At 51.1% G+C, this 12,963-nt stretch overlaps 1 protein-coding gene, 1 long non-coding RNA gene and 1 other non-coding gene across 5 annotated transcripts; 2 read left to right on the forward strand and 1 right to left on the reverse strand.

Annotated features, from left to right (window-relative positions):
- Nucleotides 1–289: 289 nt before the first annotated feature.
- Nucleotides 290–11,756, forward strand: ZNF771 (zinc finger protein 771). 3 transcript variants are annotated; one of them, XM_028840929.2, is made up of 3 exons: nucleotides 290–582; nucleotides 1,238–1,387; nucleotides 10,370–11,756. In XM_028840929.2, the coding sequence occupies exons 2-3, from the start codon at nucleotides 1,247–1,249 to the stop codon at nucleotides 11,180–11,182; spliced, it is 954 nt and encodes a 317-aa protein (XP_028696762.1). In that variant the 5' UTR covers nucleotides 290–582; nucleotides 1,238–1,246; the 3' UTR covers nucleotides 11,183–11,756. The 3 variants fall into 3 exon arrangements, with proteins under 3 accessions (XP_028696762.1, XP_028696761.2, XP_001100716.3); XM_028840928.2 differs by having other exon boundaries at nucleotides 360–638; XM_001100716.5 differs by lacking the exon at nucleotides 290–582 and adding an exon at nucleotides 831–888.
- LOC144337978 (uncharacterized) lies at nucleotides 4,343–8,274 on the forward strand. The gene is made up of 2 exons (XR_013411684.1): nucleotides 4,343–5,716; nucleotides 6,919–8,274. It is a non-coding gene; the product is annotated as an uncharacterized LOC144337978 (long non-coding RNA).
- A 294-nt stretch (nucleotides 11,757–12,050) lies between the features above and the next one.
- On the reverse strand, nucleotides 12,051–12,186 carry LOC114674506 (small nucleolar RNA SNORA42/SNORA80 family). Its single transcript, XR_003725659.1, has one exon. It is a non-coding gene; the product is annotated as a small nucleolar RNA SNORA42/SNORA80 family (small nucleolar RNA).
- Nucleotides 12,187–12,963: the final 777 nt, after the last annotated feature.

The following is a 12,963-nucleotide window of genomic DNA, read 5'->3' on the forward strand; positions in this document are numbered from 1 at the left end:
CCACCGCGCACGGCCGAAACGATTTTTTTTTAAAGTAAAAATACCCTAAGGCCCAAACAAGGTACCCCTGTGGACTGGATTTAGCTTTGGGCTGTTGTCCACCTAGGCTTCTGGTTGTCAGCGATGCTATGACATCTTTACTGTGTAACTTAGGCAGATCAGTTTACCTCCCTGAACTTCAGTGAGCTAATCTGTAAAATGGATCAGGACCCATCGCTGTGCCGATCAAATGAGACCAGGTGTGTTAAGACGCTGAACAGCGCTGGCGCATGGTAAGCACCCCACGCATGACACGACAGCGGTAGCTTGGGTGGATGTTGATTTGGTTAGGATGTATTCAAGGAGCAAGATATCCCAGAGGCCAGCGGAATAGGCGACGCCGAGAAAGAAGGAGAAAAGACGGCAGAGGAGATAGAAAGAGGGAATGGAAGAAGTGAGGAGGCAGCAGGGTCCGCCCTCCAGGCGAGGCGCCAGCGAGAGGCCCAGGCCGGGGAGGGAGCGCACGTGGCCTAGTTCGGGCGGAGCAAAGGCGCTGGGCGCAGCGGAGACCTCCGAGCCCGCCCCAGGAGACCGGCCGCGAGGGTAGGTTGGAACTCGGCTGCGAGGACCTTGAACGCCGGGCGCTGGGGCGGCTCCAGGTACTTGGGAGTCGCGGGACTGCAGGGGACGCCACGCCAGGTCTGAGCTCGCCGCCCTCTCGGAGCCGTTTGGGCCGGACTCCTGGGTCCTTTAGGGCTCCGCCCCAGGGGGTGGGGCCATATGTTCGGACCAATGACCGGCCGCCCCTGCGGCCCCGCCCTCTCCCCGCCCCCGGAGCCGCGGCCTCTCTCAGTGCCCAACCGCCCGGCGCCCAGGCCTGGGGCACCGCAAGCGCGGAACCTTCGGCTGGTGAGTGCGCACCTCCTCCCCAGGGTTTCCGCTACGATCCCGCCTCCAGCCCATGCCCCAGAGCTCCAGGTCGCCGACCCGGGCCCTGGGGAGTGACTCAGCGCAAGGATGGTGGCGACTTGCGGGGGCTGGAGATTCGAACTGTTCAGGGCCTTGAATGCCGGGATGAGCTGGTCCCGGGGCTGTGCCAGAGCGTGGGGCCGGGCTGGGGTGGACGGGAGAGGACCAGATTCGGAGACCAGGGCAGGGCGGGAGAAGCCACGGCTGCACCGCCTTGCTGGGCCAGGGCCACGGTCGGGCGGGGGGGGGGGGGCGGGTCCTGAGCTTCTGATCCAGCTCCCCGCCTCAGGACACCAAGATGCCTGGCGAACAGCAGGCAGAGGAGGAGGAGGAGGAAGAGATGCAGGAGGAGATGGTGCTGCTGGTGAAGGGTGAGGAGGATGAGGGTGAGGAGAAGTATGAGGTGGTGAAACTCAAGATCCCCATGGACAACAAGGAGGTATGTGTCACACACACCCTGGGGCCCACTGTCCTCAAACCTGGTCCAGGCCCAGCCTCCCTCAGATAGAAGCCAGGGATCTTGCCCCTACTTTTCCCAGAATCTCAGATCTAGAACCTCAGGGTTGGCCCATACTTCTGCCCCACTGCCTGGGCTTCCATCATACAGTCACGCCTACTGTGCCAGGCTTCCTGCTGGGTGCAGGAGATTAAACTCCGTCCTTGGATCCCCCATGGAGCTTGATGTTAGACTGAAGGGTAACCACACAGTTAGAATCCGGCGTGATGGTTGCAGGTACAGGGAGATGATGAAGCCTAGAAGTGGGAACTTAGATTTAGAGGTGGGGGAAAGGACAGGTTAGTTCAACAGCAACAGTAACAATAGCTAACCCTTGCCTAGCATTTTCTATGTGCCAGGCCCTGTTCTAAGCACCTCGATTCTATGATGTTGGAGCATTTATTCCATTTTACAAATGAGGAGACTGAGGCCCAGGGCAGTTTGGTAACTGGCCACAGGTCTCAAAGTTAGTAAAAGGATGGCTTATGTGAAACCAGTAGGAGTCTGGGGGCGGAAGTGGGGTGATGGACCCAGGCAGAGGAAATAGCCTTTTTATTATTATTGCTGTTATTGTTTGAGACAAGGTCTCATTCAGTCACCCAGGCTGGAGTGCAGTACAGCTCACTGCAGCTTTGACTTCCCGGGCTCAGGTGATCCTCCCTCCTGAGCCTCTCCAGTAGCTGGGACTACAGGCATGCACCACTACACCTGGCTAATTTTTTTTGTTTTGTTTTGAGACAGAGTTTCGCTCTGTCGCCCAGGCTGGAGTGCAGTGGTGCGATCTTGGCTCACTGCAACCTCCACCTCAAGTGATTCTCCTGCCTCAGCCTCCCAAATACCTGGGATTACAGGCATGTGCCACCAACGCCTGGCTAATTTTTTGTATTTTTAGTAGAGTTGGGGTTTTGCCATGTTGGCCAGACTGGTCTCAAACTCCTGAGCTCAGGTGATCCTCCCACCTCAGCTAGGTGTGAGCCACCACATCCCGCCAGAAATGGCCCTTGTAGAGGCTCAGACGAGTGAGTAGTGCACTGCCCCAGTGAGGGTGAGTGGTTTGGTCATGCAGTAGTGTGGATGATGGGGAGTGGTTGGCAGGCCACACAGGGAGTCTACCTTTTATTCTCAGGGTATTTGAAGGTTTTGAGATCAGAATATGAGTTAAATTTCCCCTCTGGAGACGCTAACTGCCACCAGATATGTTTCCACTTGTCAGAACCCCAGAGGACTCTGTCTGCCCACAGCCGGAGCAGCCCTGAGTGCCAGCAGAGGGCTTGGCTCCAGGGGACTCAGTTTGCAGGGGCCCGGGCTCTGATTCTTCCTGCCCAGGAGCCAGTTCCTAGGGAAAGAATGCTCTGCTGCCCCCTAGTGGGCGTGGTGGGTGCTGGGGGAGGGGACAAGCTCCTCAGGCCTCCTCTTCCAGTCTAATAACTATCTGGTTCTGTTTGTTGCGGGACCCCTTGGCCCATTATCCAGCTCTGCCTGCCTCTTCCAGCCCTGCGATTGCCTGATCTCCACCTTTGGCCTCTAAGTTACAAACACAGGCTCCAGAGCTTAGGGTGGACTTCCAGCTCCATCACTTACCCACTGTGTGACCTTGGGCAAGTTTCCTAACTGCTTCATGCCTCAGTTTCCTCATTTGTAAAAGGGAAATTATAACAGCACCTACATCTTGGAGTTGTGAGGAATGAATGAGTCAACACATGCACAGAGTTAGAACTGTGTCTGGCACATAATAAACATGGAGATAGTTGCTGTGACATTTATTCTTCTCCCCAAAGCTCGGGACCTTGGGCAAGGTCATCCTTCTGGAGATTTTTCAGCTTTTTTTTTTTTTTTTAAACGGAGTCTCACTCTGTCGCCCAGGCTGGAGTGTGGTGGTGCAATCTTGGGTCACTGCAACTTCCACCTACCGAGTTCAAGCAATTCTCCTGCCTCAGCCTCCTGAGTAGCTGGGATTACAGGTGCAAGCTACCATGCCCAGCTAATTTTTGTATTTTTAGTAGAGATGGGGTTTCACCATATTGGTCAGGCTGGTCTTGAACTCCTGACCTCGTGATCCGCCCACCTCAGCCTCCCAAAGTGCTGGGATTACAGGCGTGAGCTACCACGCCTTGCTCAACTCATTTTTATCAAAGGCCTGGGCTGAACCATGAGAACTGGGGTTGATCAGGGAAGTGAATGTGGGGGCACAGAGGATTGAAGGCAAACGACTCAAGGCAGTGGGGAAGGCTTCCCAGAGGAGATAATTTCTGACTTGGGCCTTGAAGGCTTTGTGGGGGTTTGGCACATGGAGGAGGGTGAAGTGCATTCCAGGAGAAGGAAACAGCAAAAGCAAAGACTCAGAGGAAATGAGACTGGAAAGGCAGTTGGGGGACAGAGGGGCCTTGAAAGCTAGGGCAGGACGTACTGTGTTAGGTTCTGTGGCAACATCAGAGGCCTTAAATCATGGGAAGAGCCAGACGTGGTGGCTAACGCCTGTAATCCCAGGACTTTAGAAAGCCAAGGCGAGAGCATCACTTGAGCCTAGGAGTTCGAGACTTCCCTGGGCAACAAAGGGAGACCTCATCTCTACAAAAATTTTTTTTTAATTAGCTGGGCATGGTGGCTGTAGTCCTAGCTACTCTGGAGGCTGAATGAGCCCAGGAGTTCAAGGCTGCAGTGAGCCATGACTGCACCACTGTACTCCAGCCTGGGCAACAGAGAGAGACCCTGTGTCAAAAAACAAAAACAGGCCAGGCATGGTGGCTCATGTGTGTAATCCCAGCACTTTGGGAGGCTAAGGTCAGGAATTTGAGACCAGCCTGGCCAACATGGCGAAACCCCATCTCTACTAAAAATACAAAAATTAGCTGGGTGTGGTGGCATGTGCTTGCAGTCCCAGCTACTCGGGAGGCTGAGGCAGGAGAATCACTTGAATCCAGGACGTGGAGATTGCAGTGAGCTGAGATTGCACACTGTACTCCAGCCTGGGCAATAGAGCAAGATTCTGTCTAAAAAAAAAAAAAAAAAAAAAAAATCAGAGGAGGAACATGATTGGATTTTCTGTTTAGAAGAATTATTGGCTGCTATAGGGAGACCAGGCCAGGTAGGGCCTGCTCTAAGGTAGTAACAGCAATGACGAGGAAAAGGTGCCATTTAGGAACTTGGCTAGAGCCAAGGGCTATGTGCAGTGAAGGTTTGGCATGGCTACTCATAAAAGGCACATAGGGCCAGATTGTTAATGGTATCACGCAGTGGTTCTAACTCCACCATTGACCAGCTTTTCTTTGGCTTTCACATCTGTAAAATGGGGTAATAGAAAAAGACCCTTGAATGCCTGTCTGAGAAGTGTCATCAGGGTGACTGGATTTGGAGGAGATGGGTGAAATCGAGGATTATGCACACATATCCCATGAACTGTTAGCACGGTGCCCAGAAGAGCGCTTGATCGTCAGCTTGCTGTGGGCCTTCCTGAGCCTCATTTCTCCATCTATGAAATGGTGACCTCGAAAGCGCCTTCCAGTGGTGACATTCAGTGAGTCCTAGCTATTGCCAGTCCTGTGGCCAGTCACTGTCCAGAAGAGCCTTAATTACGCTGCATGCAGGGGCTGGAGTATTCTCCCTCTGCCATCAAAACCCAATCTGTCTTTTAGAAAGATTTTCTCAGAGGGCTCCATGCACATACAAACCTATCTTTCCCTGGCTTGAACCCTTGAGTGGTTTTCTGCTTCCCTCAGGGTGAAGTCTCAGCTGCTAAACTTGGCATTCAAAGCTCTTCACCATCAGACCTCATGCCATTCTGGCTTCATCCCCTCGACACCTATCCCATCCCTCCTTGTGGTCTCAGCCTGCAAAGCCCCTCTTCACCTTTGCTCCCTGCTTTCTCCAGGAGTAGCTCTTTTCTCTTCTAGATCAGTTTCTTAATTTTTAACATGCATACAGATCACCCAGGGGTCTCGTTAAAATGAGGATTTTAATTCAGTAAAATCTGGAGTGGGATTTGAGATTCTGCATTTCTAAAAAGTTCCCAGTGATGCTGATGTTGCTGGTCTGTGGACCATATATCCTCCAGCAAGGAACTAGAGGACAGGGATTGTGTTTAACAGTTTGTACCAAAAAGAAGGAAGACTGTGACCACAAAAAGGGGCCACGGGAAAGAGACAAGCTGCATAAGTGGCCTCAAACTCTAGTCAGTGAGATTAGAATTGCATCATGGAGGCTGGGCACGATGGCTCTTGCCTGTAATCCCAGCACTTTTGGAGGCCGAGGCAGGAGGACTGATTGAGCTCAGGAGTTTGAGACCAGCCTGGGCAACATGGCAAAACCCCGTCTCTACTAAAATACAAAAATTAGCCGGGTGTGGTGGCATGCCCCTGTAGCCCCACCTATTTGGGGGGTTGAGTCAGGAGGATTGCTTAAGCCTGGGAGGTCAAGGCTGCAGTGAGCCCAAGACTGCAGTGAGCCATGACCATGCCACTGCATCCAGCCTGGGTGACACAGTGAGACCTTTTCTTAAAAAAGAGAGAATTTAAAAAGGATTGCATCATGGTTAAGAGAATAGGTGTTCTGGAAAATGAGTAACTTCAGTTCAAACCCTGGCTCTGCCATTTATTAGCTGTATAGCCTTGTGTACTCACTTAACTTCTGAGTCTTATTTCCTTATATATAAAACAGGGCTAAGGCACCTAACCGAAGTCATGGTGAGAATTTAGAAAGAGAGTACTGGTAAAAAGCACTTAGCACAGTTCCTGGCACATGGTGAGTGCCCAACAAGTGGGAGTTATTGTATTAATTAGAGAAATAATGGCTAAGGAAGAAACTGGGATGTTTGCCCTGGTTAAAAAAAATTTAAGCAGGAAGACAAAAATCACTAACTTCTAATACCTGGATTATTACATTATTACACTACATTGTATATCCACAGTAACCTCTTGTTATAGTGCAAATACCATTTATTCTAATTTTTAAATCTAATAGTTGTAGAATTTAAGACACACTTGGGTCATTAATGATCACCTAGTCTGGTATTTGCCAAGTTTCAGTCACATGTGTATTGTTCATATGTTGTACTCATATTATTTATTAATCCTTTTCTTCAAATAGATTCACATTGTTTTGTTAAATAAATTTACCTTCATCTAAACAATAGTACTGATGAACCTGTGGGTTTCATGTGATCTCTTGTTTTTTAGTATTTGTGAAAATAAATGCATAACAATTATAATGAGACTTTTTTAAAGTTTGCCCACATACCACCTCATACCTCATGCTGGGAAATTTTTTTTTTTTTTCTTTCTTTTTTTAGAGACACGATCTCACTCTGTCACCCAAGCTGGAGTGCAGTGGCACGTGATCGTAGCTCACTGCAGCCTGAGCTCAAGTGATCCTCCTTCCTCAGGCTACCAAGCAGTTGGGACTACAACTACTTGTGCACCTCACCACACCTGGCTAATTTTTCACTTTTTGTAGAGATGAGGTCTAACTGTGTTGCCCAGGCTGGTGTCCAACTCCTGGCTTCATGTAATCCTCCTTCCTTGGCCTCCCGAAGTGCTGAGATTACAGGTGTGAGTCACTGCACCTGGCCTCATACTGGGAAGTTGATCTCACTTAGCCTACCTGGCCTTTCTCAGGACACTGGGGCAGAGGAGGATCTTAATGAGCTGGATTCAGCTCCTCTTACCAAGATTTTTCCTCGGGCACCCAAGGCCCCTTCTCCTGGGCTGGAGACATCAACAATGCTTGTGTGGAGAATTTCTTTTTCAGAAGTCAGTGATCCCAGCATGAGGAAGCCCTCAGGCTGTCCAAAGTCACCTTAAAGAGGGTGCCAAGGAAAAACGGGCCAGAAAAACGTAGATATGATGAGACAAGTTCTCTCCACAGTGGCTGATGTATTGAAATAAACCAACAGGTTTCAAAACCAGGGCAAGACTGGAAAATGTGACCTTGAATTCAGATGGTGCCATGTTGTGGGGAGTTTCTCCATTTAAAGTATCAACTTGTATTTTAACCTTGAATCCCTCTTGGAGTGTGCCAGGGACTTGGAGTTCAGCCTCTGTCACATCTTGGTCACATGACTTCAGAACAGTGTAGCCTGAACAACGGCATGGTCTCATGGGCACCCTGAGTCCTTCCTGGCTCCCACTAGCCATGTGAATTTCATCGCCCTCAGCCTCAGCTTTCTCAGCTATCGAAAGAGACAACACCCAGCTCAAGGCGGGTGACAGGAGGATTTAATACAATAACATACATAGTGTTGTCAAAGCTTAATACTTTGCTATTGATTGTTGCTATTGTTATGAGTATATATACTATTTAAACCAGATTTCCCTTGGTTGGTCACTAATTTCCCAAATTGCCCTGTTTTCTAATAATTTCTTTCTTTTTTTTTTTTTTTGAGAGGGAGTCTCACTCTGTTGCCCAGGTTGGAGTGCAGTGGCATGATCTCAGCTCACTGCAACCTCTGCCTCCTGGGTTCAAGTGATTCTCCTGCCTCAGCCTCCTGAGTAGCTGGGATTATAGGCATGAGCCACCACACCCAGCTGATTTTTGTATTTTTAATAGAGACAGGGTTTCACCATGTTGGCCAGGCTGGTCTTGAACTCCTGACCTCAGGTGATCCACCTGCTTCGGTCTCCCAAAGTGCTGGGATTACAGGCGTGAGCCACCATGCCTGGCTTGTTTTCCAATTTCTGAGTTGGTTACCACAAAGCCACTACCTTTTGACAAACAATCTTGAAGGCCTTGAAGATGCCCTCTTGCAGCTTCAGAAAGAGAAGGCCCTACTATTCTCTGCTGTCACTCTCTTTTTTTTTTTTTTTTTGAGATGGAGTCTCGCCCTGTCACCCAGGCTGGAGCGCAGTGGTGCGATCTCAGCTCACTGCAACCTCCACCTCCCCGGTTCAAGCAGTTCCCTGCCTCAGCCTCCCAAGGAGCTGGGATTACAGGCATCTGCCACCACACCCAGCTAATTTTTGTATTTTTAGTAGAGACAGGGTTTCAACATCTTGGGCTCGATCTCCTGACCTCGTGATCCACCCGCCTTGGCCTCCCAAAGTGCTGGTGAGCCGCTGCACCTGGCCTTGCTGTCACCCTCTTAACCTGTCTCCCCATCTGTAAAATGGGGATGATGATAATTACCTTGTGGAGATCAAATATGGGAGAAGCTGACACTCTCTTGTCCTTAATATGTCCCAGGTACTTCATTTGGTCATGAATTAATTGCTTGACCACAGTAGATACTCGACATCAGTTTTGCTGGGGTTTTGAGCATTCTTTTTTCTAAAGGGAGCAGTGTGCCCTCAATACTCTTCACTCTTAGTCCAGAATGTTTTCCCTTCACGTGCCTCTTACAAGGCATTTCTTTCCTTTTTCTGATATTTATCTCTAGAAGGCCAGAGCTTGTGAAATTGGCTCATTTTCAGATTTTTCGTTTCAGACCTCAGAATAGCATTTGGGTTTTACTCTTGCCTTTTTCTTCACTGCTTAAAAAATGATAGGTGTTTGCTATTCAAAGCTGATTAAGAGCCTGGACTTGGTCCTGGCCTGGCTTCCAGGATGCCCCTCTCCTGCTCTCTTCCCTCCCTGGCTTCTCCCCATCTTGCTGCCCTAGGTTCTCTCTGCCCATCCCCTGGATGATCTCATCCACTAATTCTCAAGGCTTTATAAACCATCTATAGGTTGACAGCTTCTCAGTTAACATCTTCAGTCTAGGTGTCGCTTCTGAGCTCCAGATATGTCAAGAAGCCATGACACCATCCAAAACAGATCTCCTCTCTCAACTTGCTCCTCCCACCGTCCTTATCTCTGTAAATGGCAACTCCACCTTTGCAGCTGCTAAGCTCAAAAACCTTGAAGTCATTTTGATCTCTTTTTCTTTACATCTCATATCTAATGTTTTATTAAATCTATTCTCTCACACTGCAAATAGATTCAGAAGCCAATCACTTCTCACCACCTCCACCACCCACCGTCCACTTCTGTCACCTGGGTCTGAGCCACTATCTTGGCAGGTGGCTGTAGTGGCCTCCTCACTGGGCTTGTGCTTCTGCGCTCTCCAACTCCTTCATTTGGTTTTCAACCCCAGTAGGCTGAGGGAGCCTTTTTTAATGTGTAGGATATGGTCACTTCCCGCTCAAAGCCCTCTGACATCTCTTACAGTTCCCTGTCTCCTTTATATTAAAAGCCAGAGCCAGGCACAGTGGTATGTGCCTGTAACCCCAGCTACTAAGAAGGCTGAGTCAGGAGGAACTGCTTGAGCCAGGAGGTTCGGGACCAAGCCGGGGCCACAGCAAGACCCTGTCTCTTAAAAAAAAAAAAAAAAAAAAAAAGCCAAATATAACAAATACAAGGCCCTATAAGCCAAGCGATGTCCTCCACCACCACATCGGTGACTTCCCCCATCATGCATTCTGCTATAACCAATTTTTCTTGCCATTTCTGGAACTCAGCAGGCAACTCCCGCCTCTGCGCCTTGCTGTTCCCTCTGCAATGCTCCTGAGAGGGCTATCCACGTAGCCTGCTGTGTCACCTCCTTTAAGTCTTTGTTCACGTTATCATGTCGGTAAGGTGTCTTGACAACCCTGTTTTAAATCTGTAGCATCCCCAATACCAGCATTCCTTATCCATTATTCCTGAAAGCAGTACTTTTTAAAATCCTTTTTATTTAATGCGGAATCCCCATGCCTAGAACAGTCTAGGACACTGCACGCCCTCAGTAAATATTGGGTGAATTAATAAAAATAGCTAGAACGCCGCTGGGCTTTGTGATGTGTGCGTTACGCGCATTATCTCACCGGATGCGCACAGCCATCCTGGGAGGCAGCACCGTGGCCTTTCCTATTTCACAGATGGGGAACTGAGGCTCACAGAGGGAGCAGCCTGTGGAGACCCAGGTCTCTGGCTCCGGGGCCTGCCGCTAAGGGCTGACCTATCCCCCTCTCCCCGCAGGTCCCGGGCGAGGCGCCCGCGCCGTCCGCCGACCCGGCGCGTCCCCACGCGTGCCCCGACTGCGGCCGCGCCTTCGCGCGCCGCTCCACGCTGGCCAAGCACGCGCGCACGCACACGGGCGAACGGCCCTTCGCGTGCACCGAGTGCGGGCGGCGCTTCTCGCAGAAGTCGGCGCTGACCAAACACGGCCGCACGCACACGGGCGAGCGGCCCTACGAGTGCCCCGAGTGCGACAAGCGCTTCTCGGCCGCCTCGAACCTGCGGCAGCACCGGCGGCGGCACACGGGCGAGAAGCCGTACGCATGCGCGCACTGCGGCCGCCGCTTCGCGCAGAGCTCCAACTACGCACAGCACCTGCGCGTGCACACGGGCGAGAAGCCGTACGCGTGCCCGGACTGCGGACGCGCCTTCGGCGGCAGCTCGTGCCTGGCGCGTCACCGACGCACGCACACGGGCGAGCGGCCATACGCATGCGCCGACTGCGGCACGCGCTTCGCCCAGAGCTCGGCGCTGGCCAAGCACCGGCGCGTGCACACGGGCGAGAAGCCGCACCGCTGCGCTGTGTGTGGCCGTCGCTTCGGCCACCGCTCTAACCTGGCGGAGCATGCGCGCACGCACACAGGCGAGCGGCCCTACCCCTGCGCCGAGTGCGGCCGCCGATTCCGCCTAAGCTCGCACTTCATTCGCCACCGACGCGCGCACATGCGGCGCCGCCTGTATATCTGCGCCGGCTGCGGCAGGGACTTCAAGCTGCCCCCTGGCGCCACGGCCGCCACTGCCACCGAGCGCTGCCCGGAGTGCGAGGGTAGCTGAGCCCCGCAGGGCTGCGGAGGGGCGCCCTGGGGCTTCGACCTGGCTGCACTAACCCGGGCTCCTTCTGCGCCGGCCTCCAGGTCTGGAAAATTGAGGGGACTGCAGGCCCGGCTGCCCTGGAACTGGAAGACAGGGAGAATCCCCTGCCGGGGTCCCTGGAAACAGTGCCCATCCTCCATCACTACATTCCCTTGGCCCGTGTTAGTGAATAAAGTATTATATCCTCACCCCACCCGTGCCTGTGAGTGGGGTGGGTGGGAGAGGAAGAAAGTTCGGGTTCTCCAGGCTCAGGTGCCAAGTGAGATGTCAAGGAACCAAAGGGGGATGTAAACCTAAAAGGGGTTCCCGGCATCTCCGTTTGTGTTGGGGGTAGGAGGTGATCGCACACTTGGCCCTTGGTTACGTCCTCATAAACCCTAGATCTGAAAGGGCCCATAAGTATACTATGTTCATCAGACATGCACTGCATTCGGCAGAGCTCCAGTGAGCAAGGCACAACCCTCAGATCTCAGTCTAGTGAAGGAGAGAAAACTGTAACACAACATTAAAGGTTTTAACTGCTTTGTTATGTAAACTTACTTATTTTCATCCTCAAAACATCCCAGCCCAGCGCGCGGTGACTCACGCCTGTAATCCCAGCACTATTGGGAAAAAAAAAAAAGAAAAAAAGGCTGGGCATGGTGACGCACACTTGTAGTCACAGCAAATGAGGAGGCTGAGATAGGAGGATCACTTGAGCACAGGAGGTTGAGGCTGCAGTGAGCTACTACTGTGGCACTGTACTTCAGGCTGGGCGACAGAGCAAGGCTGTCTCAAAAATAAAAAATTTTAAATTCCAAAGTTATAAAATTTATTTTTTCTTGTTTTCTACTGTGCAACCCATTTCAGTGCCAGCAGCCTACGGGCATAGAGGCCAGGCAATGGTTCGGGGCTACAGTTTGCTCTGGCATGGGGTACTATGAGAGGCCCAGGGAATCCGGCCCATCATAAATCCAAACCCATGCGTTGTTTTAAATTTATTTTGGGTTGGGCAAGGTGGCTCACGCCTGTAATCCCAGCACTTTGGGAGGCTGAAGCAGGCAGATCACCTGAGATCAGGAGTTCGAGACCAGCCTGGCCAACATGGTGAAACCCTGTCTCTACTAAAAATGCAAAAATTAATTGGCCTGTAATCCCAGCTACTCAGAAGGCTGAGACAGAGTGAGACTCCATCTCAAAAAAACAAAAAACAAAAACAAAAAAAATCAGCCGGGCATAGTGGCAGATGCCTGTAATCCCAGCTACTTAGGAGGCTGGGGCAGGAGAATTGCTTGAAATGGGAGGTGGAGGTTGCAGTGAGCCGAGATCACACCATTGCACTCCAGCCTGGGTGACAAGAGTGAGACTGTCTCAAAAAAATAGTAATAAAATAGTAATAAAAAATAAAAATAGTAATAAAAATAAATAGTAACAAAAAATATTTATTTATTTATGTAGAGACAGGGTCTCGCTATGGTGCCCAGGCTGGTCTCCCCATCCTAGCCTCAAGCAACCCTTCCACCTCTGCCTCTTGAAGTGCTGAGATTAGGCATGAGCCACCATGGCTCACCATGGCTGAGGCAAAGGAGATGGGACCATCTTTCTGTCCATTTTTGCCACAGCCCATGAATGGCAAAGACAAGGGACAAGTAAACAGGCACTTGCAGTCCAGTGTCAACTGGTGCTATGATGGGAAGATAGGCTCTTCTCAGAGGTGATGCTTAAGTTGGGTCTTGAAGGTAAAGTTGGGGTTGGGGAAGTGT

This window comes from Macaca mulatta, chromosome 20, assembly GCF_049350105.2.
Source record: "Macaca mulatta isolate MMU2019108-1 chromosome 20, T2T-MMU8v2.0, whole genome shotgun sequence".
NCBI lineage: Eukaryota > Metazoa > Chordata > Mammalia > Primates > Cercopithecidae > Macaca > Macaca mulatta.

Coding starts and splice junctions, on each gene's coding strand:
- ZNF771 (XM_028840929.2), top strand. CDS start 1,247: ATGCCTGGCGAACAGCAGGCAGAGGAGGAGGAGGAGGAAGAGATGCAG. Junction 1,388..10,369: donor TCCCCATGGACAACAAGGAG/GTATGTGTCACA, acceptor CTCTCCCCGCAG/GTCCCGGGCGAGGCGCCCGC.